Here is a 23,343-nt window from a genome sequence, read left to right as displayed (position 1 = left end):
AGGCAGAAGGGAATGATATGCACTGGTTGTGGTGTTTCCTCTATTGGTTTATCCCCTGGGTTCCCCGCATACTTACGAAAGAAACATTTGTCCATTTAGAGGTAGGTGTTGGTTAAGAGTTTCACGAGGTCGAAATATGACCAATATGTTGAGTATCATTTACGAATGCAGAATGGCCATTTCTGAAAATCTCAAGTCTATGTCCGATGTCTTGATTTATATGTTATAGTAATTATGTGTAGTTTCAATTATCATAGTCAAATGATTACGATACCCAGTCTAATGAGCCCGTATTTAATGTTATAGCAACCAGACATAAAAAATTTCCTTCGGAGGGTTCGCGAATATTTCAGTGGTGGCATTTTTAGAGAAGTGAATTCTTAATATGTTGCCTTTGATTAATACATTAAACATTATCACTGCTAAGTGAAAGGTTACAATTGCGCTAACATTACGGTGTTTACGTTTTCCGGGGGGCGTGTCCCATTGACTATCCACTTTCCAGAAGGCAAGTAAAATGTTTCGTCTGCTTAATTACTCAGTGTCTTCATTCTGGATGAAAACTCAGACCTTAAAGTGATGAAAATACAAGGGTATGAATAGTTTATGAAGTATGAAATAATAAATCACCATGACAGGTCTTTAACATCTACAGCAACTCTTTTCAAAACTGTCGTTCAAACTTTCGTCACCAGACCAATGTAAACCGGAACTGATAGTTCGGAGTCTCTCTAATTCCGTTCGTGTAAATGACATTTTGGCGGGAAATCACGTATTCACCCAAAAGAGTTCAACAAAATGTTTTTTGTTTGTTTTCTTTTACTTCTTTCAGTAGAGATCTCCTCCTTAATTTTTATTTCTAATACCAAACACTCTAACAAAACTAAATTTTCAACATCAATATATCTGAATTCCTTCAGCTATAATTAAATAACACTTTTCAGACTAAGGACCACCGCTGCAGGCCTTGTCTCCAATATTTTCTCGAACTATGAGAATTACGATGATAGGAAATGATCATAATTTAATTGACAATGCATAATAGTTTAATGTATAGTGTAAGGATTAGACATTTAAGTAGAGAAAATACAACAGCCCTATGGAGTATTGAACCTATTTTTTTAAACACTAAGATATTCATTCTTACCAACTGAGGTAGACTGGCTCTCATTTTCAATATTGTTTTAGACATGAGATCACATCATCTTGTTTAATGTCAAATCACTGTGTAGTCAGAAGTCTTCTGACATCAATATTGATTTTTTTTATATTGGTTTGAACATGACTTAAGATCGATATATAACAGCCGATAAAATGTCATAATTATTTTAATTCAAGACAGGTCTTTTAACCAGGCAGCCAAATTCCATCACACCATTTTGTTGGGACATATGCACTGATTGACTGAAATTTCAGTTGTATCATTGTAGTAGTTAAAGACGAACACAAAAAGAAATATATGACTAGATAGTCAGAACCTTTCAACTTAAGTGATAGGTCACCATACTACTTTTGTGAAAATTTCTCTCGACTCTAGTGATGGAGACCTGTACTGTATCATGTTTAAAATATTCTGCTAAAGGATATTTTGCAATACAAACATGACTTGTGTATGCAAACTCTGACTATAGCTGTCAAACTGCATGTTTTACTTGTAACTGAGAATAACCATAACTTCTCAAATCCTACAGAAAGTCTTGTTGATATGAAGGTACAGTGTTTGTCACATTTATATAAAGGCTGGACTGTCTTGGTGAAATAAAAGACACAGAAGAATGAACATGTTTGTTGTGACTTTAATTATTCTGCAGTATCATATTTCCTGTGTTCTGAACTGTACCTTTTACAGTTACTATACAAGTTGGATACCACACATGTAGTAACATTCTCTCCAGCATTTAAAGTGTTCTCAATAATTTTACACCTGTACATTTATAAACCTGCACATCATTCACATTTACAGCAAAAATCCAGAGAATCATATATACATTTCTCTGGTTACAGAAACTTCCATATACAAGTGTGGATCCAGGTTTTAATATAAAAAGGAGAAGGAGAACACAAACTAAAATGTTAAATCTATCCTTGATATCAAATCAAAAGAAAATAAAGGAAAACCATTAGACTTGGACAAATATCTAATGACACTTTAAGACAAGAGGAGTGCATACTATGCTCCCTTTTTTATTGAAAAGGTTTTTTATCAGACTATCTTAAAAATTGTTCAGTTTCAAACTGTCCACTGAAAGACGAAATATATTGTTTTGCGCTCAATCATTGCACTTTTTGAGCCTTGAAGTTTGCATGTGCACAATGTCCCCTTTGGAAGTACATATGGGCATGCTATAAGTGCTCCAACCTGGATCCATACTGGATATATATATATGTATATATATATATACACAGATACTGACTTCTGTATCACAATCACGACACATTCACACTTCCTATCATCACACATGCCTGTCCAATATGTTAATACTTGTCTGTGGCTGAGTGTTGAATTTCCTTCACATGACACTGTCAATTCTGTGTAGGGAGAGAGAAGACAAAATTGTAGATCCATAAGTATAGATACTTGTGATAAAGTTACAGTTACAGGAATAAGTTATTGTTACCAGCTGGCCACTTGGGTTTTCTTGGAGTAATCCAGTTTCCATCCAAGTCAACAAGTGTGATTATTATACCTTAAGCTTCTGACTTGTGTCAGCAAATAAATTAAGTTTACAAGAATCAGTTGATGAAAGTGTCACATGGAGAAAGTAAGAATAACCACAATAATCACCATACTACAGAAAGTGTCTGGGAAACAGATGAGCAATTCTGTCTTAAATGAATTTAATACAAAAATTTCACTTCTTTCACCATAACAAGTTTGAACATTAATTCAATACATTTGTCTGTGTATCTATCAAACTGATGCTTTTTCAATTGCCAAGGTTACCAATGTATATTTTTTCTTGAATTTTCAATTATATTACTAATTTTGAGAGGTATTCCATACAATGGCAATCTATGCACAATGGTTAATATCTGGAAATTTTTTAATTGTGATAAATTAAAAATTCCCAATGATGAGATTTTGCCGTGCAAATGATGTTAAGAGCTGTGATGTGATTCGACATTTCATTAAACTTATATCAACTACCTGCATATTAGTAAATGTACTGTATTAGTACTACCTTACCTGCAGTAGGTAGTGTCACTGTAGGGTGTAAATTTTCACACTTAATGAATTTATCTACATAAATTATGGTGACTGTGCAGTCACACTGGATTGATGTTTAAATCAAATTAGTTTTCTATTTTCAAATATATCTGATGTGTTAAATTTCATGATAAAATCATCTCAGATTTTGACACATTCAAACACAGTTAACATACGGACACAATATCAGTCTGTACAATAATTAATTCAACTGGCACATGATGGTTGGCAGTTTGAAGTTGACTTTATAAGTTTGGTTACAACTGCTCTGTCTGAAGACATGCTGCACTGAAGATTCACACACAGATGATGATTATACCAGTCCATTTAAATTCAATCATGATTCTTCAACTATATGAAATCTCACAGTTACTACTTTCATACTTTCCAGTACTGATCATTAAAATGTACTACTGGTTTGACAAAAACCTGAAGGGACACCGATATACACAATGAAATCACAACACACCTGACAATCACAAAACTCTCACAACAAACACATCAGTTACAATAAATTGACCTGCAGCAATAAATACATGCAAGGGGAGATAACCTAAATTGAAGAACTCCGCCTAAGAAAGACACGAGTAGATCTGTACATAAGATCAAGATTAAAATGTTACCAAGTGGTCATAAGGATTGAGAAACGACATTGTATACACAAACATCACTTCAGGGATAAATAAAAATCTCACAGATAATGTATCTTTACAGCAAAACCAGAGAAGTAAATTTACAAAGTGACACGGGTAGAAACAAGTAAATTATCTAAATTCCGTCACCTTGGAACCAAAGTGCGGAGATCATCATACTTTATATTGGACAACGTTATTCAGTATTTTTTTTTTTCAGTTAGAAAAAAAGCAAAATAAATCTTGCAAATCATTTAGCAGCATATCATCATCACAAATGCCTGTGATAATTATGTAACATTTATATAAATGTGATAAATTTTTTAGTATAGCACCTGCTGCAATGATTTGCACACACACTCTCACACACATATTTACACAAGACAATCTTGGACTATCGTGACATAACCTTTCAACAAACCCTTCATAAATCAAGTTTATAACCACAACTGGTAATGAACCTGATGATGGTATGGAGTCACTACAGACATCACTCCAGTGATTTTTCAAATTACTATAACAGGTGTGAATCAAATGTAAGTGTTGTAAGTACATATAAATCTTAGGGTACAAATAAAATTCTAACATTTAGAGTAAGGAGCCGTCACCTCTTACACAGAAACCTTCTATCCCAGAATGATTTGATACAAACAAGGCACCAAGTCAAATCAAAACATCTAAAAAATAAATTGCACAGAAAAATGAGGTTTTGAAGTTACAAAATGAAAAAAAAAAAAAAAAACGTTTGTAATGTTTGTAGCTATTTAAAGGATATCAACCTTGTCAGGCCAACAGCAATTATAAAACACAATCAGCCCATGCAATACAGTTCAATTTCTGAGCATATTTCCAACATCGAGACAAAAATCACAGGAAGATAATGACTTGACAGGAGGGAGAAGTGAATCTCCAAATAACTTAGAAGACTTTAAGAATTGCAGTAGGTATCTGAATGCTGTTAGAAGTGTGATACATCTAAGGAACACAAAGAGATGGTTTGACTGTAAAGAATGACTAGTAAGAGTTACATATACAACCACTGGTGATACACTGTACACAATCACATCAAACTATCACCTCAAACCTTTGTCAGAGTGCAGACAAATGCCATCAGTTTCAGAACAGTACATCAATGAAAGACATTTTTCAGGTCAAAGTATGGTAACAGACTCTTTAAAAAGTTTTCACACTGAAATCTTGTAAATTAAGGATTTCAGCTCTGATTACTCAATTTTATAGTTTATTGTAAAATAATGTACTTCTGGTAACAATATACATCGTCATTAAAATTCTGTCCCTCACTGTGTGTTATGATATCAACGGACAGACAGACAGACATCCTTCAATTTCAGCTTAACCATTTAACAGGAATTTTACTTGGGTCTGCAAGTTGAACACACATTTTTACACCATTAACAAATAAAATTTTGGTCAAATATCGTAAAAATTTTCTTAGACTGAAGTTTTAAGAAAGATCTAGGTAGCTTCCCAACTATCCCAAAATTTACAGCCGATGGTGAATTTTTAGATTTCCTACATGTTATAAAATGATGAAGAATGCCTGGTGGAAGCAGTGACAATTTACAGTAGGTATATATAGTGAAGATCGTATTATTGGGAAATATTTTTTGATGAGGCTCAGTAACATCTTTACAAGATTATTTAAATTCAGCATGAAGGCGGCTACTTGTATAGCATAAGAGGCCAGTGGTCAGCCGATTTCTTCAGGAATTATCCTGACAGCTACATCAGACATCTTTAAAAAAGTATCTGGTCATGCAAACCTCCAATATTTAAGGAACAAGACTTGTCAATCTTGTTCTATCAACTAAAGTCAATTGTTATGATATTACACATACAAGGTATATACTGTTGTTAGAAATAAATTTTGAAAAACAATTTCAAATTAATTCTACAGGTTTGTATTTTTGTAGTAGATTCACCAATATGTTTTCTTTAAGCAACTACTAAATGCCACTTACTTAGCTTTTAAATAACTGGAGATTTTGTTTTAGAAAATATCAATCGTTGTTTCTTATTCATAATTTTCTTACACATAAAAGCTGGCCTTCCAAACCAATAAACATTAAAGTGTTTTCTGCATGTAATTACACATAAAACCACTAAACTTTGGTTTCATGGAAGATTTGCCACATGGGTATCTTGCAATTATATAAACTACCTGGTATAATTGTATTCCGGAAAATTAATTATCTATGGTTAAATTACTAACAACATTTTGGGCAATATCAATTTGATATCCAGTTATACTGAGAGAAAAACTTCATCTCATACAATGGAGTATATCCAGTAAATGGAACAGTCCAAATATGGAATGACTGATAGAAGCATTGTTACTTCACAGTACAGTGGGACCAGTTGCCATTATAGTCTCATCATTACACAGACCGTCTATAGCGTTGTAGTGGGACGGCATCGGGCAAATTTAAATATAGCAAACTGGAATGTATTATAAATCTTGCAAAAATGTAACTGACTTCAACATTTCCAATTAACTTGTCTAGGATGTTTTTGAAAAAAGAAGAAATCTGATTCGAACTCATCAAATGTTTGTAGAGATAAGTAAACTCCATGTCAATACACTTTTTTCCTGGAAGAGAAATTGCCCAGGCTACAAATCACACTTTACCAACATCTACCGGTAAAATCATTTAACAACAGTTTACATAAATACTGTGCATTGATATGTATTCTGCCCTAAAATAAAACAACTACCACCTTTCACCATTTCACCTTTGATTGCGCTCTACTGTAAATATTCAAAAAGTGACACCACAGCATTGTAGACGACCAGACTAAAGTAGGTGCGGAGTTGTACTCCGAGCTGTTTGGCATTTTTGAGGTGGATTCTGGTTATGATACTACCGTGAACTCTTCAAACATCTACTTTCAACTGTTTATCGAACTATCACATAGATGGTTGTCCTCACTGTTTTCCTAAATCACAGATTCACAAGAACATTCAACTTCACACTATCTGTATATATCCACAAATTTACATCCCAATCCAGGATCTTTTGGCATAATTCTTTGCAGCACTATATGGATTTACATTCATACACCAATTTTTTTGTCGTCAACATCAAAGTCTAAAACCAAGAGTTTTGTTTCCTCAGTGCCATTGCGAGAGCCCACAGCACACACCAGTTTTGTGTTACTACAACGCACCCTCCATACAACACCTCCACTCCCCCCACTTTCTAGAGCCACCAAGTTGCGTAAAAATTCTCCTGTTTTAAGGTCCCAAATTTTCACTGTTCCATCATCAGATGATGTTATAACAAAGCGTTTGTTGAACTGAAGACAAGTCACAGCACTTTGATGTTTGTTTGGGCCTGGAAGAGAAAAAACCATGGATAAATCTCTGCAGCATAATGTCCATTTTGCACAGAAAAAAGAAATGAAAAAATTTGTTACTTATACATGTATATGTAGCAATAGCCAACATCAAACTCGGGTACAATTACAACAAGAAATTCAAATTTGGAACTTTCAGATCAACAACATTACTGTATATGATGCATTGTAATAATCTATTGATTTTTTTTAACATACCGAAAGTGAAAAATTGTCTCCCTTCGTTAATTGTGTAACAATGTCCAAAAATTTCAAAAGCCAACAGGAATACAACAATTACATTTTTTTGTTTTTATACTTCCAATAGTATTTATCTGGCAATAGGGGGCCAACATATCACCTTGGACTAAAAGTCATGAGGTGTTATAGCATGAAATTAGTATTTTTAGGTAATTTGACAGAGAAGTGACTAAGTATGGGCAGGCTTATTACTATGTATGTGCAAACAAATGCCTTCGGTATTCAACCAAATATTCCATAACTTGAACTTTGACATGAGTAAAATCTGAGATAGTTTTGACTACAACTCACCTTGTAATGTTTGAAGACACTGGCCAGTAGTGATATCCCAAACTTTGACTGTTGAGTCAGCATTACCCGACACTAAAATGTTGTCCTTGAGTTCCAGACCACTGGTCAGAGACTGATGACCAATGAGTGTGTGAAGACAATTGCCTGTTTCCACATCCCACACACGAATGGATGTGTCCAGAGAACCACTCACTATGTGGATACCGTCGAACTGTGAACAGGTAAAAATAGGGTAGTGAGATATTAAATCTACAATACATTGTAACATTAAGATATAGGTAAAACATTGACAGTGGATAGAATCATATCTACAATGGAGTCTAATTTTAAGTAAGGAACTAGAATAGACAGAAAATTCAGTACTATCACTTCTATTATGGACAAAACAACAAGACTGGATAGTAACTATATATAATTTAGGTATGATATAATGAGCAGAGAGAATTCTAAATATCATGATATCAGATTCAGGACGAAACATTTACCATAAATTTTAAGCAAAATACTGTCACAACTGTGGGCAAAATGGTGGACAGAAACTTCACCTGTACAAATATATAAATGTTCTGACTGGTGGGAAAAGTGATGTCAATGGCCTAAATTATGAAGGCTGGAATGCGACCGAGGGAAATCAAAAGTAAGGAACTCTGATCGTTTATTTAGAGTAATGGAACAAAACTTCTGAATGGACAAGAAAGTGACCCTGAAAAGATACTTTTCCTGAAATTTGGGATTCATGTAGATCAAATATTATGAAAACCTTTTCTTTTCCTAATTTCAACTAATGTAAAAATACTTCATTGACTAATGTAAAATGTTTTTTAATGACTAAGTTTTTCAACCCTATCAAGCTCTACCTGCTCCTTCATATTATTGGCACTGTGACATCACAGGCACATGACATGTATGTCAATATCTACAAATAGAAAATGCATGAAAATAGCATACACATACAAGTTTTGATAGACATCTGTAATACCTGTAGAGAGTACACCCTATTGGTGTGACCCTGGAGTGTATGTAGGCAAGTCTCTGTCTCTGGGTCCCAGACCTTTACCATGTAGTCATACGCCCCACTGACCACTCGCCGACCATCATACTGTACACAACGTACCGCTGCCACGTGACCCATGAGGACATGCAAACACTGACCAGTGTCGATGTCCCACATTCGCAGTGTGGCATCACGTGACCCACTCACAACACTACAATAAAGAGAAACTTTTAAAATATCGAAACATCCTTTTTCAACGATAGCTTACTTGACAAGTTAATTAATACACAAGGCTATTGAAAGATGAGAATTTTTAGAAATTCCGTAATTCTTTGATGCAAATTATGAATTTTCAAAATGAGTGAAATCAAAATGTGGTTTAAACATTGAATTTTTGCAAGCAATACACATTTTTAATAGTATTCTTGAATAGTTTTATATGAGGAGGAAAACATCCCTGAAATAGTAAAAATGAGAACATTCAACATCTAGAGGTGAAATTATTTCATCTCTTCCTGTTGGCATATGACTATTTTCTCTCACATCTGACATCATTTGAAATTATCATCAGATATCCTTCTATTTTCTTATTACCATATAGTTGCCTTCTGACTTGATTGTTCTCGCACTGAGAAGTCAACAATTTTACAGGAATATACAGGTAAAAAAGACTCTGAAAACACAGGTATTGCATGGAAAAAACCAGTATTGAACACATACCCAAAATACAAGGCTGTGTAAAGAGATAAACTATGGACAAGGTTTCAGGATGGTAAAATTAATAGAGTTTAAACATGAAATGGTGACACAGTGGAGTTTAAATAGGAAATGTGAATAAAATTTCCTTCCAATATTTTTAAAAAGTATTCCGTCATACTTACACATTATCGTGGAGGTGCATACACCGCACTGTAGAGGTATGCCCATATAAGGTATGGATACAGTTTCCAGAATCTGCATTCCAAACTTTTAGTGTGCGGTCTGTTGACCCGCTGATGACGATGTTACCTGACATCTGTGAGGACCATACTCCTCCTGTGTGTCCTACTAATGTCCTCAGGCACTGTAAAATGTACATAGCACTTATGGATTGATAGTGTCAACATCTGACAATGAATTTCAGAAATTAAACCAGACAAATGATAGCATTCCCTAAGTGTTATGTTCTCCCAGTGGAATATAAATCAATTCCCCACTTAGAAAATCTACTGCAAACATGGGTAAATTTCCCCAACACAAGGAAAATTCCCCCGAAACCTAGCTAATTTACTTAAAACATGTTTTCAAATCATGCCATCATGACAAGGAAATATCATTCTAATCTCATTATTGTCCTATTTTAGTCATGTAATCTTCCCATATGTAAACTTTACTTTGAGCATTACTTTCGTTAACATCTTGTTTTCAGAAATTTTACAAAATTGTAGAAAAGTTTGAAAACTGTCATAATTACCTTTCCTGTGAGAGCTGACCACACTTTGAGGGTGTTGTCGTCAGATCCACTGACTACTTTGTTACCACAGAACTCTAGACATGTTATCACATGATCATCATGTCCTTTCAACAGCTGTAACATAGTAAACACTCTGTCTATACCACTGACATATAAATTTTCAAAATCACACTATACTGACATCATAAACAAATGGACATCATGATGGTCTGTAAAATCTTAAATTCCTCTTATTTTCCAATATCCCTTGGCAACTCTGGGGTGAAAAGTCCATTAGCCTGATGCTGCGACAACTCAATTATCAGCTTGGGCTAGTGGAAATTACTCTGTAGGTAATACCAACTGTTAAAATAGTAGTCATTGGTCATCAAATCAATATCTTTTATTTGAAACAAGTATCTTAGTGAAGAACTCTAGTTCTTCAATCCATAAGTTGACAAGAAGATAGCTAAAGAAGAGGTAGCCATGCATGCTGGGACCTAGATCCAGACATTTTTTTCTGATTTTTGTTTTTTTTTAATGTTATGATATATATATATTCATTCAACTTTTGTTTTCTAAAGAGGTTTTCCAATTAATTTGTTAATCAATGTAAAAAAATCAACATGATTGTTTAACATGATATAGATGTGGAAATATTTGGGGCTAGCAGAATATTGTTTAATGCTAGTGGATTTTAGCAGGCTACTTAACCTGCGTTAGCGCAATGAACGAATTTTTCACACCCCTGGAACTCTACTCTTTCTTAATAATTACTTTAGGCTGGCGAAGTTCTACACATCTCCAATTTAGCTCTATCTGATGCTGTCTCATATACAAGGCCTTCCAGGGACAGCGCTTGCGCCGTATCCGGTTAGGTCCATACACCAAATTTTCATCAATGCCCTCGTCTCGACACTTCTCCCTCCACAAAAGATTATCTTCAGCCAAAAGGCGCCAATACTGACAAGTCTGAGCAGCTTTCAACAGTGCCTTGGGCTCGAGAAAAGACAGCACATACAGTGCTAACTGTCAACAAAAACAACAACCACATATATCCATATAATTCTGAAATCTTTTGTGGTAATCAAACACTATATGACATCACATCTGATAATCGGTAAAGTCTATTTTGAAGTTAGATATTTTGGAGATAATTCCTTGCCAAGTAACATTTCTTCACAGAAGTATGTGAATGTGTTTCTGAAAATACCATGTACCACAAAGTGATGGAGTGTAACATCCGAAAAACCTGAAGTGATCAGACTACAATGTTATTTAACTGGATTCATCAAAAAACTTGTTAAAGCATTTTTATTTGATAACCTTCACACAAGCATTAAAAATAACTTTTACCAGATTAAATTTGCAATGTTTTCTTTGTTGAACAGTACCTCTTTTGGCAGCAGGGAGATGAAATCTCTTTGGAATTGTGGTTCTATAACTTGCATCATATGTCTGACTTGTGTTGGTTCACAAATAGTTATAAGTTCATCCAGTGCCATCATACGCTCTGCATTGCTCCATGTCTGTTAAACAAATTATGTCAAATTATTTTTTTACTTTTTACAACAAAAGTATGGGAAACTGTCCAGCTGACACAATATCTATAAAGAATGATTTCTGAGCTAAACACCAAGCACTCAATATCTTAACATTAACACACAACCAATAATAACATTGATATACTGATTAGACAAGTGGTTAATTATTCATACTTATTAATCTTACTTCAATAAAAATCTGATTGCATTGAAAATTTTCTAAAACAGGAATGAAATTTCTTGTTTTGCTTCTTAAACCAATTAGATATTCAGAGACACACCTGAAAAATCTGAAGCCATTCTGCCAGCCTGGCAGGTGGGTGTTCCTTGGATGGAATTCGAGGTCTGTGACCGCTCTTGTACTGGTGGCGAACAGTCTTCATCATCAGGACCGAGAATGCACTGAAGAACATACATCAGAGTTTGTAACATAGAATCCAATCTCTTTAAGTCACTTGACCAAATGTTGATGTTAACTACATTCCCTGTACATAATCAGTTTTTCTTTCTCAAGAAAGGTACATTTATCTCAAAAATAATTCTTTATTACACCTTCAATATACCTTCAAACAACATAACTTGAAAACTTGAAAAAATATATTAAGACTAAGAAATATGCAGATAGTGTCCAGATGATTGTGTTGATTTAGAGTTTATCTTAGCTTGAGTTATTTCTGTCTGTTCATTCAGTTCATTACCTCACATCGTCTGTTGTCCGCATCCTCTTCCCTTGAACTAATTCGTCCCTACTGCTACTGCACTTGCGCTTCATCTGTAATTTTGGCAAATAAGTGCAATGATAAATTACCTCATCTGCAATAGTTGCTATTATAAACAACATACAGAAACCACATTTAGCCAAATAATATTTTATAGAGCAATACATTCAATGCAAAAAAGCACTAAAATAAAATCACCACTGAAAAGTGTACATTACGGAATGAGGTGCTAATCCGAAGCCCTGAATATAAGAAACTATAATCTGAATGATTTCAAATTTACATCTGGAACATTAAGACATGTAGGTGTCAAATTTTCAAAATAAGCAAACGCAAGCCAGACAATTTATATAAGGAAATGAGTAATCTGCGCAGGCTGAAAACTTACAATATGTTTGCCATAGGAACCAGAGATAGGGATTGGTATTCGTGAGCGGTAAGGCCCAGGGGTGGAACTGGTGGAGGATGACCCTGCCAAAGACACGGGTAATGAGGAGCAGAGGAATGGGAATGACGTTGAGTTGTCCTGAGATGTCTCATCATCTGATAACGTATCCCCAAACCATGCTTCCTCCTCCTCCTCTTCATCATCATCATCATCATCCTCTGCGGCATCCTCCTCCTCATCTGAACCACCATCCTCCTCACCAGAGCCTCCATCTTCACTCATGTGGCTGTCACTAAGCGAGTCCAACACGGCACTGCGACATGTGTCGTCATGTCTAAAGAAAGCACACCAATAGAATTTATTATCTTTGATATGTGACCAGATGAAGTACCACAACTTTTATCTGTACCTGGATGATGATATGTGATATATAATATAAGAGATTTTCTGAAATTCCAGGAATTCAAGGGATAGATAAGATAGATTAATATCCAACACATGTCTGGTTATACTTTGAGGAGAATTATCTTTACATCAACACTTCATTGGCAATTGCATTCAAAATCAGATGGAAAACTAGAAACAATTTTTCAAATTGTTAAAATTTTGATTTAGTTACAAAATCAAAACTTTTCAGGGACTAGATGTGTTGGCGCAACACTAATGTTGCCACTGGAAAACAAGGAGATCTTTGGAACTCATGATCATGATAAAAACAATTACAGAATCTATAGCAAAGGATACAAATTAAATCATAAGTTCTGTCGAAAGATTTTTTTTTCAGTATTTCAACAGTTGTGTGTCTGTATGCGACAAATAAGGTGAAAAAAAATTATGCCAGAATGATGCCCAAGGGTGACAATATATGTCCCCGAAAAGTGAAAGAGTGAAGGTATATCAATAAGATTCATGAAGGATGAATTTTAACTTCATTGTTAGACCTGGAGCAAATAAAGCATTTAAAAGATCATTCTGTAAGTTGGACAAGTATACCACTGGTTGTAATGCTGAGTATCTATGATCTACCTGGGAGTGAGGCCGGCCACACTGTCAGCAGCAGTACTTGTAGTTGGTAAATCAGGTGGGGCAAGGCTTCCCCTGGACCGCTGTCTCAGGCCCTGCCGAGACCCTAAACGTGGGATCCCTCCACTTGATGATGGTTTTGGGGATGGTGTCACCACCTCCGGTCCAGATGCTGTACATGAACCATGACGAGTCCTCCTGCCACCTCTGAAATCACACAAAACAGTTGATTCTTAAAAGCAGTATTTAACAAAGTTTTAAGCAAATTTCTTCAATCTTGATACTTTTTTTTTACCAAAATCATCCTATGAATATAATACTGACTCTGCTGAACTTTCCCATATTGAAATGTAAAATCTTGAACATGATTACCTAGTGATGTGGCAGTGATTTTTTCTGTTCTGTCTGTATTCAATAAACTCAGCTAATGACATTGATATAAAAAATGACCATATCACCAATGTGGTCAGCAATAAATAAAGATACACAGACCTGTTGGTGTGTCTGGATCTAGGAGTGGTCACCTCGCACACTAGAAGCCCTCGGTTCTGGTCAACTGTTGATGCTCCTACTCCAGGTACTTTGTTGTGGAGGTCATTCACACAGCTGAACCCTCGAATAGCCTGGCAATCAAAATAAAAGTAGTATAATGATGAGTACCAACAAATAGTCTGGCAATTAAAATATATCATTTAATAGTCTGGCAATTAAAATATATCATTTAATAGTCTGGCAATTAAAATATATCATTTAATAGTCTGGCAATTAAAATATATCATTTAATAGTCTGGCAATTAAAATATATCATTTAATAGCCTGGCAATCAAATTATACCATTAAATAGCTTGACAATCAAATTATACCATTAAATAGCCTGGCAATCAAATTATACCATTAAATAGCTTGACAATCAAATTATACCATTAAATAGCCTGGCAATCAAATTATACCATTAAATAGCTTGACAATCAAGTTATATCATTAAATATTCTGGAAATCAAATTATACCATGAAATAGCCTGGCAATCGAAAAAAAGATATATGTATATAGTCACTGTACTGAACAAACGTGACAACTATATGTGTCTCCTGCATGGCTAATCTTCTACTAGATCTATTTAAAAACAGAAGAAACCATCACAAATTTTGATATCCCTAGTGCAAAATTTCAGTTTCTACATCTAGTTTATTCAGTAGTATCTCCAAAAACACATACCCATATATTTCTTGGTGTATTTTATATCACTGTTGCAGTTGTAAAATTGAAATGAAGGTAACCATACCAAAACAATAACAAGAAATTTATCTAAAACATAATCTAAAGAATGACTGAATCTAGCATATTATGTTGTAAAATTAACTGATCATCCATCTATACTTTCAATCCTACAAACAGTGACTAGGTATACTAACTGTGCATGCTTCTCTCTGGTCTCCACACATACTTGATACACATGTATAAGATGGATGATTATAATCACATCCACCAGCTGATGACAGCTTTTGCTGACTTATCACTGTTATTCAATGAAGAATCAGAACGGCATAATTCACTTTTATAAAAATCAATTGACAAAGAAGAACATCTGCCTGAGGACATGTAAGTTGTTTATGTCAGTGTATGCATTTGATCTCATTACAATGACACAACTGTGACCTCCTTGTATTACATAAATTAAAGTTTTCAACAATTCTGATTTGCATTTATGTCTAGGCCCTAAACCACATTACTATCTTGACCTATACATAAAGACTTCAGTGTATTGACTACAGGCGTCAGTAAAATCATCAAGAATTGAAAAATTACAATTTTATTGATTAACTTTACAATATTGAATGCGTTTTTTTCCAATGTTGATGATCAAGAAGAATAAGTATTTCACAGTCTGATATAGAAAATAACTTGTTGAATCTACTTACCAGTATAGGAAATAATGCTTTTATGTTCTTGAATGAAAACAAGTTCAACAACCACTATAAATTTTTCTTTTTTGATAAATAAAAACATGTTTTCTGTTCATTAGATAATTTGTACACATTCCAGCAAAGAGATGGCTTGACCTTTGGCATTACAACTCCTCATATGTTTATAACAAGAGATCCCAGAGGGATCTTGGCGCCCACCATTTGAGGATCTATTTTCAGTTCTTGAAGATTTGTTTATTTTTTTTTGTTTGTTACAGGTGTTGTAAATGTTCATGAACTGGTCTTCATTGAATGTACTCAATGATGGCATAAGATATTTTTATTAAGCACTTATTAGCATATATCATTTGAAAAAGATCCCAAAGTATTATTAGGTAGCAGTCAGTTACAGGTGGATAATGGACAATATGTTTGTGCTGTATTATTGTTGACATCCAAGATGGCTGCCTGTGGGCCACCTTGATTTCAAATCAGTCCAAAAAAGGTACAATGCACAACTAGGGACCAAGGGAAACCAATATCTATGAAATATCAGAAGGATCCATCCAGTACTTCCTCAGATATAGCAGTAACAAGATTTTACTCTCAAAATCCAAGATGGCCACCTGTTGGCCATCTTGATTTCGGATCAGTCCAGAAAGGTACAATGCACAACTAGGGACCAAGGGGAACCTGCATATGAAATTTGAGAAAGATCCATCCAGTACTTTCCAAGAAATAGCAGTAACAAACTTTTACATCCAAAATCCAAGATGGCCACCTGTTGGCCATCTTGAATTCGAATCAGTCCAAAAAAGGTACAATGCACAACTAGGGACCAAGGGGAACCTGCATATGAAATTTGAGAAAGATCCATCCAGTACTTTTCCAGAAATAGTGGTAACAAGAATTGTTTACGGACGGACGGACGACGGACGCAGGGCGATTTGAATAACCCACCATCTGATGATGGTGGGCTTAAAATCAATGATATAAGTTTAGAATAGAAAATTTTTTAGTATTTTGACCCTTCTCTATTACCAGGTGACATTTATCACTGATCTGCCCCACTTTTTCTTTTCATTCTGATAACTTCGCTTCATATAATTTTGTAACAAAATATATGTAAATATATTACCAGATAAAAGATTTGACCCTGACCTTTGTTAGAATTACCTTTAATTACTCATAGTTTGTTAGATCTGGTAACTTCTTTGATTTTGATCAAATTTGTTATAGGTTTAACAAAACATGACATTAACTGGAATTTAATCTGTAGTGATAAAAGTGTTCCCTATCATAATTACCCCTGAATGAAGGTACAGTATCTCCCAAAATGTTTTAATTCAAGACTCGCACCCAGAGTTTTCAAGGATTTCTCTATATGAATAAATTGTTAGGGGTAAAATTTACCTCCAGATTCAAAATACACTCACCACTGATATTAACCATTTAAACAAAATAACCTTGACATCCACTTAATGACCCTGACTTTGTTCAGACACATTCTTGTTGGATTATAATTGGGTTTCTTCCAGAATAGTGTAAAATAAAAATGAAATATAGTTGGTGAAAACAAATTAAACTTCACCTTAGACCTAGACCTTTAGTCAGGCAACTTCTCCGTCTTAATTACAGAATGTATCTCACATTAACTATTTTTTCACCTTCAAACAAATTTTATGTGTCTAATGTGACTGCACGGCACTAGAAGAAAAGCTTGACACAATCCTATCAACTTAAAACACAATGACTCTTTGTGGATAGATTTGTATGACAAAAACCTCTTTATTTGTTTGATTACACGTATACGGTACATGTTCACAGTGCCCTAGAAAAGCCAAGATCATAAAGATGAAGTGTATATGTTACAATCCTGTCAGTGTGATGTGCAGAGGTTAGTAGGTACATGCTATGTAGCTCACTAACTACCTGCAGTTTGAAGATAACCTCACATTGCAGGAAAAGTACTGGGGGCCGACAGTAATGGGTCAATTTCTAGAAAATATTGGAAATATAAGGGGGCAAATTTGTGTGATATTGAAAGAAATTATCGAAAAGCCATTTTCATTTTTGAGTTGCCAATAGTCCAGCATTATCCTGCATTGTACAGCAAAAGGCATTCTTAAACATTCATCCTAAGATACCCTTGAAGAAAATTTCTGGCCAGAAAGGGATAAAAACCAATTTCTTAATTTCATAAAACTAACACATCATTGTATGCTCTCAGAGACACTTGAATTGATATTTTGATTGTATCAGTCTTGCTCTATCAGTAAGACATTTATATGAAAGTTTAATGACAGTTACATGTAGACCTGATCAACCTTTGCTCTTGTGTATTTGCTAAATGTTATCCAGTGGGAATAATAAAATATCTATTTACATAGAACAGGTATATTTATGATAAGAAGAAAGTCATAAAATACCTCATAAATTTTGTTTCTATATAATCAAAAATAGTCTAGAGGATATATAAGAAATTGATCACAATAAAAAATCTACAATGTACACGATTGTCATGTACAATTATTTGACCCTAAATAGCTTGAATTATGTTATTAACCCTTGCTTTTTGCACCTTTTTTGTTTAATTTAGCAATGATCACCTTAACTTTACCTGATTATGCATGTGGCTAGCTCTATATACTGCTCCAATACAAAATACAGGGTTCAAAATTCAGAAAACGATATCAGAATGGTGTCCATTCTTGTCTTAATCATATATATACAATGTACACATATTGTGCATAGCGGAATGTTAATTTATAGACAGAGATGAAAAGTTCTTTTTTCAAATATGAAAACCATATATGGAATTATCTTTTTTCTAAGTGTCAAAATGACTTTAGTTAGCCAATTGGCTGTAGAATTTTACTTCTTTCTTGAATTTGCCACGTACTAATACACTTCAAAGGATCCTGTACTTTATGATATAGACAGCTGTGTTTTTTCTATTGCACATGAACAACCTGTGACATGGAAAGTCTACAGTAGCTAGTTACAGTATCAAAAGTCAATAGTTTAGTGTAGTATCTTTCTGAATATTGCTTTAGGCATTTAATATAGAAGGCTTCCATCACAGATATAAGTACTGAAAATCACCTGAAAATTCCTTTGAGAATCACCTGAAAATTCCTTATTCAACATTACTGTTACAAGCAACAGATAACCTAATACTAACACATCAGTCAGTTCCATATATAACGGAATATAAATGCTGAAGAATTTACAAAAATGGTTATAAAATAGTGGCAATTTTTTAAGATATCAAATTATTCTAAAATATATCATTTCAATGTGATTTTGGGTAATTCATTTGTGAAATCTTTATCATTTAATCACTCAGGTATGCTACATATTTTTTTAATTTTAACAAGTTTCCGTGCCATTATAGGTCCAATTGTCATCAATCAGTTATACATGTATTAAGAAGTGAAAATGACCCAGATAACAATCATTGTTTAAACTGATGAATGGAAGCAACACTAAAACATTATAGTCACGGGAACAAAACAGAAAGTTGTGCACATGTTTCATAAAAATTACTTGCATACTGTTCAATGAATTTTATTTAGTATTCCCATTAAATCCAGGTGTCTACATACCAACAGGTTGTTTTGCATGAGAATCATAAACGGCTTTATATATCATCCTTTATTGACATACCGAAAAATGTCTGAAATAGTTTTTGATAAAAACATCGCTATGACTGTTTATACACTTTCACTTTTACTCATTTACATCGTTATGATTTTACCAACCATATGACAGTAAGAAACATCACGGTATAATGTCAAAACGTTCTTATTTACATTGGCAGAAGAAAATGTGTGTTGTTTGGTTTTTTGTGGGGAAAAGTCTGGTTTACTTGTTAGAGTCTTCCACATAGATACTGGTTCCCAGCGATTCTCACGTCCTTGACATAGTGATCCCATAGTTGTTTGGGATGGGATAACTCTCTCACACATGGGATTGGGAGAGACAGCTGGCACATGCAATGTATTCACAATAGGGTAATATCATCATTTTATGTAAAGTAACCATGTCGCAAATTGATAACGTCATCATTTAGGATGCACATTTTACTAAAAACTTACAATAACTTACTCTAGTGTGTGAGTTTGGAGGAACACTATTTTACATTTGGTTCGACCAACTTTTACACTTTAGTAAAGATATCCATCTCCACAGAACAAAACCATGTAAGATTCCATTATTCTATCACACTTGCTCGTGGAAGATCTTACATGATTTGACATAAAAAATTACAGTAAGATCACGTCATCACTTGTGTCCTGTAACCATGCATGTCATCATAAATTTTGACACACATACAGCATTTCACAGGCCACTGATCAGGATAATGGCTCATCAATGTGTGATGTGGATACTTCAAAGCTTCAGGATAAATTTTTTTATAATTTTGGACTGAGTTTTCAGGTTCAGATAACTGTCAACACTGCACAACTGGAAGATTCTATTAATCTTTATTTATTAATTTGGACCAGAATTAGCAGTCTGGAACTCATTTTTTAATACCTCACTTAGTCTCATTATACTAAGTGGGTGGTCGGGTGGGGCAGTGGTAACGCACTCGCCTTTCACCTAGCCAACCGGGGTTCGTTTCCTGGAATGGATGTGAAAAGGTAAGGGGTCACCTGCCCTACCACATGGGTTTTCCCCGGGTACTCTGGTTTCCTCCCACAATAAGACCTCTCGCACGCTTACATCCAGGCCAACAAGAGTGATTAGTATAAGTTGACATCACTTGTTTTGCAATTGTTGTAAAATAAATAAAGTTTATATTATTATATTAGTATCAAAATCTCACCTTCCTCTGTTTGACTATAGCCTCTGCCTTGTGACGTCCAATACCAGGCAGTTGTTCAAGCTCCTCTACGCTACACCTGTTGATGTCTATCTTTTTGTTGGCCATGGTCTCGCAACAAACGACGAGAGATCAAGACCACATCTGTACAAGAAAAGTAACATGGAAAATTAAAACACAAATGACGTAGGCCTATATGTAGTGGTTGGTTCACACACATTTTTTTTTTTGGTTCAAAATTCTTCCACTTATGAGCAATCTATGGAGGTGTTGTGGATGGGTCAATAATCTGTCTTAAACAAGATCAGACTGAAACATCACACCACCTGATGCCAGATCAGATGAGGGAATCTCTTAAAACCCTCACAAAATGGAAAACCCAAGTGAACAGAGCACAACACACATGAAACATAAATGTGATTTCTTATGTACATAATATTAATAATAAGCAAGAAGTTAAAGTGGAATGATTGATATATTGTAAATGAAAAAAGAAAAATTAAGTTTTATGATAATGCATGTTAGTCTGCTGATCTGAAGGGATGTCACTTCCAGAATGTAGGTCAAACTGCACAAAGACCTGTTTGTAAATAGACAATATGCCTGCAAGCATACTGCTTAAGAAATAAATCTAAATCTCATCAAAACCTAGCCACCATATATTTACGAATAGCTTAGGAATACCAACGAAGAATTCAGTTTGATGAATATAAAGGACTTTGTTAAATGGGAGAGTAATAACAAAAACATCACCACTACAAAATGACACTTGATCTTCTCTTTATTCTACATGATACGTCTGTATAAAGTACGAATCGAATAATTAAGACTAGCAGAGTGCATTTTCCTTCATAAGCCTAGCTGAAATCAATAATGTGATCGAACACTATTAAATTGTCAGATCAATGAACGATATAATATGGTGCATTGAAACAAAGACCAACTGGTATGCGAGTGTGCATGATTGTACATATAAATATCACACTGCATACATCAACAAATGTATCCACAGAGATGCATCCTTATACACATTTCAACTAGTTATATTCGTTCTATCATTTCAGCTTCGTGGCAATCGGAACTTGTTACGGGCTTATACCGAAATCCTCAGACCTGGATCCCCGATGAACCCTAAACACAAACACGATACACTGTATCCAGTTGTAGCGATATTATACAGCTCGTTCACAAAGAACATCTGGTCAATTACTTTTCATATTTTCCTTCCAACACGTGTGCATACCTCATTTCATCGTATATGCCTCTGCAAATCATTTTTTTCTGAGGAGAGAAACTGTTTTCAGACACTCGCCATCTTGCTTTCGTGAAATGACGTCTGAGAACGAGAGTCTCATCCATACCCAAGGGAGTTAACTCTTAGTTTGTGCATGGCACCGTCCAATGTAATATTTTTTTTATATACATATACACAGTTTTACGTTTCTGACTTAATATACGTTAGATGGTAGTAATTGAATATTTCAATATTCAACTTGAAACCAATATACAGTATGCTTTCATGAAAATACTTTGTTGCTGATCAACTTACTTTTCTTTTTTTTCCTCTTGAAAAATAAGGAAAAGGGAAATTCTGAAAAAAAAATGTTTGCACAAAGAGAAACTTCAACACACACACTTAACTTCTTCAGTACGAGGGTAGCGTGTATATGGAACACTCTTCCAGAATGTGTGATATCCGCCCAAACACAAATTATTTCAAAAATTGACTACTGAATTTTGGGAAAACCACGACTTAGTTTATAATTACCGAGCCGAACTTTCAAAACTGACGTGACACTTTAGATGAATCCTTATAGGCTACTATGAATGATCCCGAATCTGGTCAAAATAATTGTCAAAATTATGTACTTTGACAAACAGAATTTACAAGAAAAGTAAACAAAGACAGGTCATGGATGAATGATTTGCTCATACCACGGACTTAGATATATATAACACAAGAAGTCCGTATATATATATATATATATATGGACCTCTTGTTATAGTTTACTTTACACTGAGACACGTATGTTACATTTAATAGACGTTTTCGTACTCCTTAATAGCACGGCGCCTCGGTTTTATTTTGATCTTAAGTCCGTGAAAGTGTAACTATCCGTGTTCAAAATCCCAAACAAAAATTGTCCATCTTCAATGATTAATAGGAAACTCAGAATATTTCAATTAATTTCAACAATATCGGTCGAATAAAAGTAGTAAAAAAATGCTATGGTATGAATGCCTAAAAATCAATTAACTGAACAAATGTGACTATGTTCTTGTATTATATGAATGATGAAATTGTAAAACATTAAACTGACTCTTTAGGTGCTAGAAGCTTAATAACTCAATTACCAAGGATTTGAATTTGACGGGGACTAAAACATCAACCGTTATTATATAAGTACATCTAAGAATATACCATAATGAGAAAAATATCCCAAATATTGAAAATAATAATAATGATAATAATACATATATATTTTTTATCCGTGTTTCTACATATTAAATGCGATACAAGTACTCAAACATAATACAACTTTCTTCTAAACCATATCTTGACAGCCAATTACGTAAAATCACGAACATACAATAAAGGAATGGTGTGGAAATTGATTTTTTTTTTTGGGGGGGGGGGGGGGGGGGGGGGGGGGGGTTGAAGTGACACGTTAGAGCTTTGCTTTTGCTACATGGGTCTGATATATGATATAGACCCCTCTCCCTAAGCATTGATATTGCCACTAAGGGCGTTATTCGT

The 23,343-nt window shown here is 34.4% G+C and overlaps 1 protein-coding gene across 1 annotated transcript; it reads right to left on the bottom strand.

The window, feature by feature from the left end:
• Nucleotides 1-1,780: 1,780 nt before the first annotated feature.
• Nucleotides 1,781-21,873, bottom strand: LOC132559472 (F-box/WD repeat-containing protein 7-like). Its single transcript, XM_060224093.1, has 14 exons — nt 21,829-21,873; nt 20,589-20,729; nt 14,342-14,472; nt 13,853-14,056; nt 12,827-13,160; nt 12,418-12,491; nt 12,001-12,121; nt 11,570-11,704; nt 10,953-11,204; nt 10,197-10,310; nt 9,625-9,806; nt 8,729-8,954; nt 7,750-7,960; nt 1,781-7,196 (listed from the first exon to the last, which is right to left on the bottom strand). The coding sequence occupies exons 2-14, from the start codon at nt 20,691-20,693 to the stop codon at nt 6,916-6,918; spliced, it is 2,370 nt and encodes a 789-aa protein (XP_060080076.1). The 5' UTR covers nt 20,694-20,729; nt 21,829-21,873; the 3' UTR covers nt 1,781-6,915.
• Nucleotides 21,874-23,343: the final 1,470 nt, after the last annotated feature.

This window comes from Ylistrum balloti, unplaced genomic scaffold (assembly GCF_031769215.1).
Source record: "Ylistrum balloti isolate Yb309-2 unplaced genomic scaffold, AGI_CSIRO_Ybal_v1 Utg370920, whole genome shotgun sequence".
Classification (NCBI taxonomy): Eukaryota; Metazoa; Mollusca; class Bivalvia; order Pectinida; family Pectinidae; genus Ylistrum; species Ylistrum balloti.
Note: the sequence above shows the minus strand (reverse complement) of the source record. Positions and strands in the feature narration are given on the sequence as shown.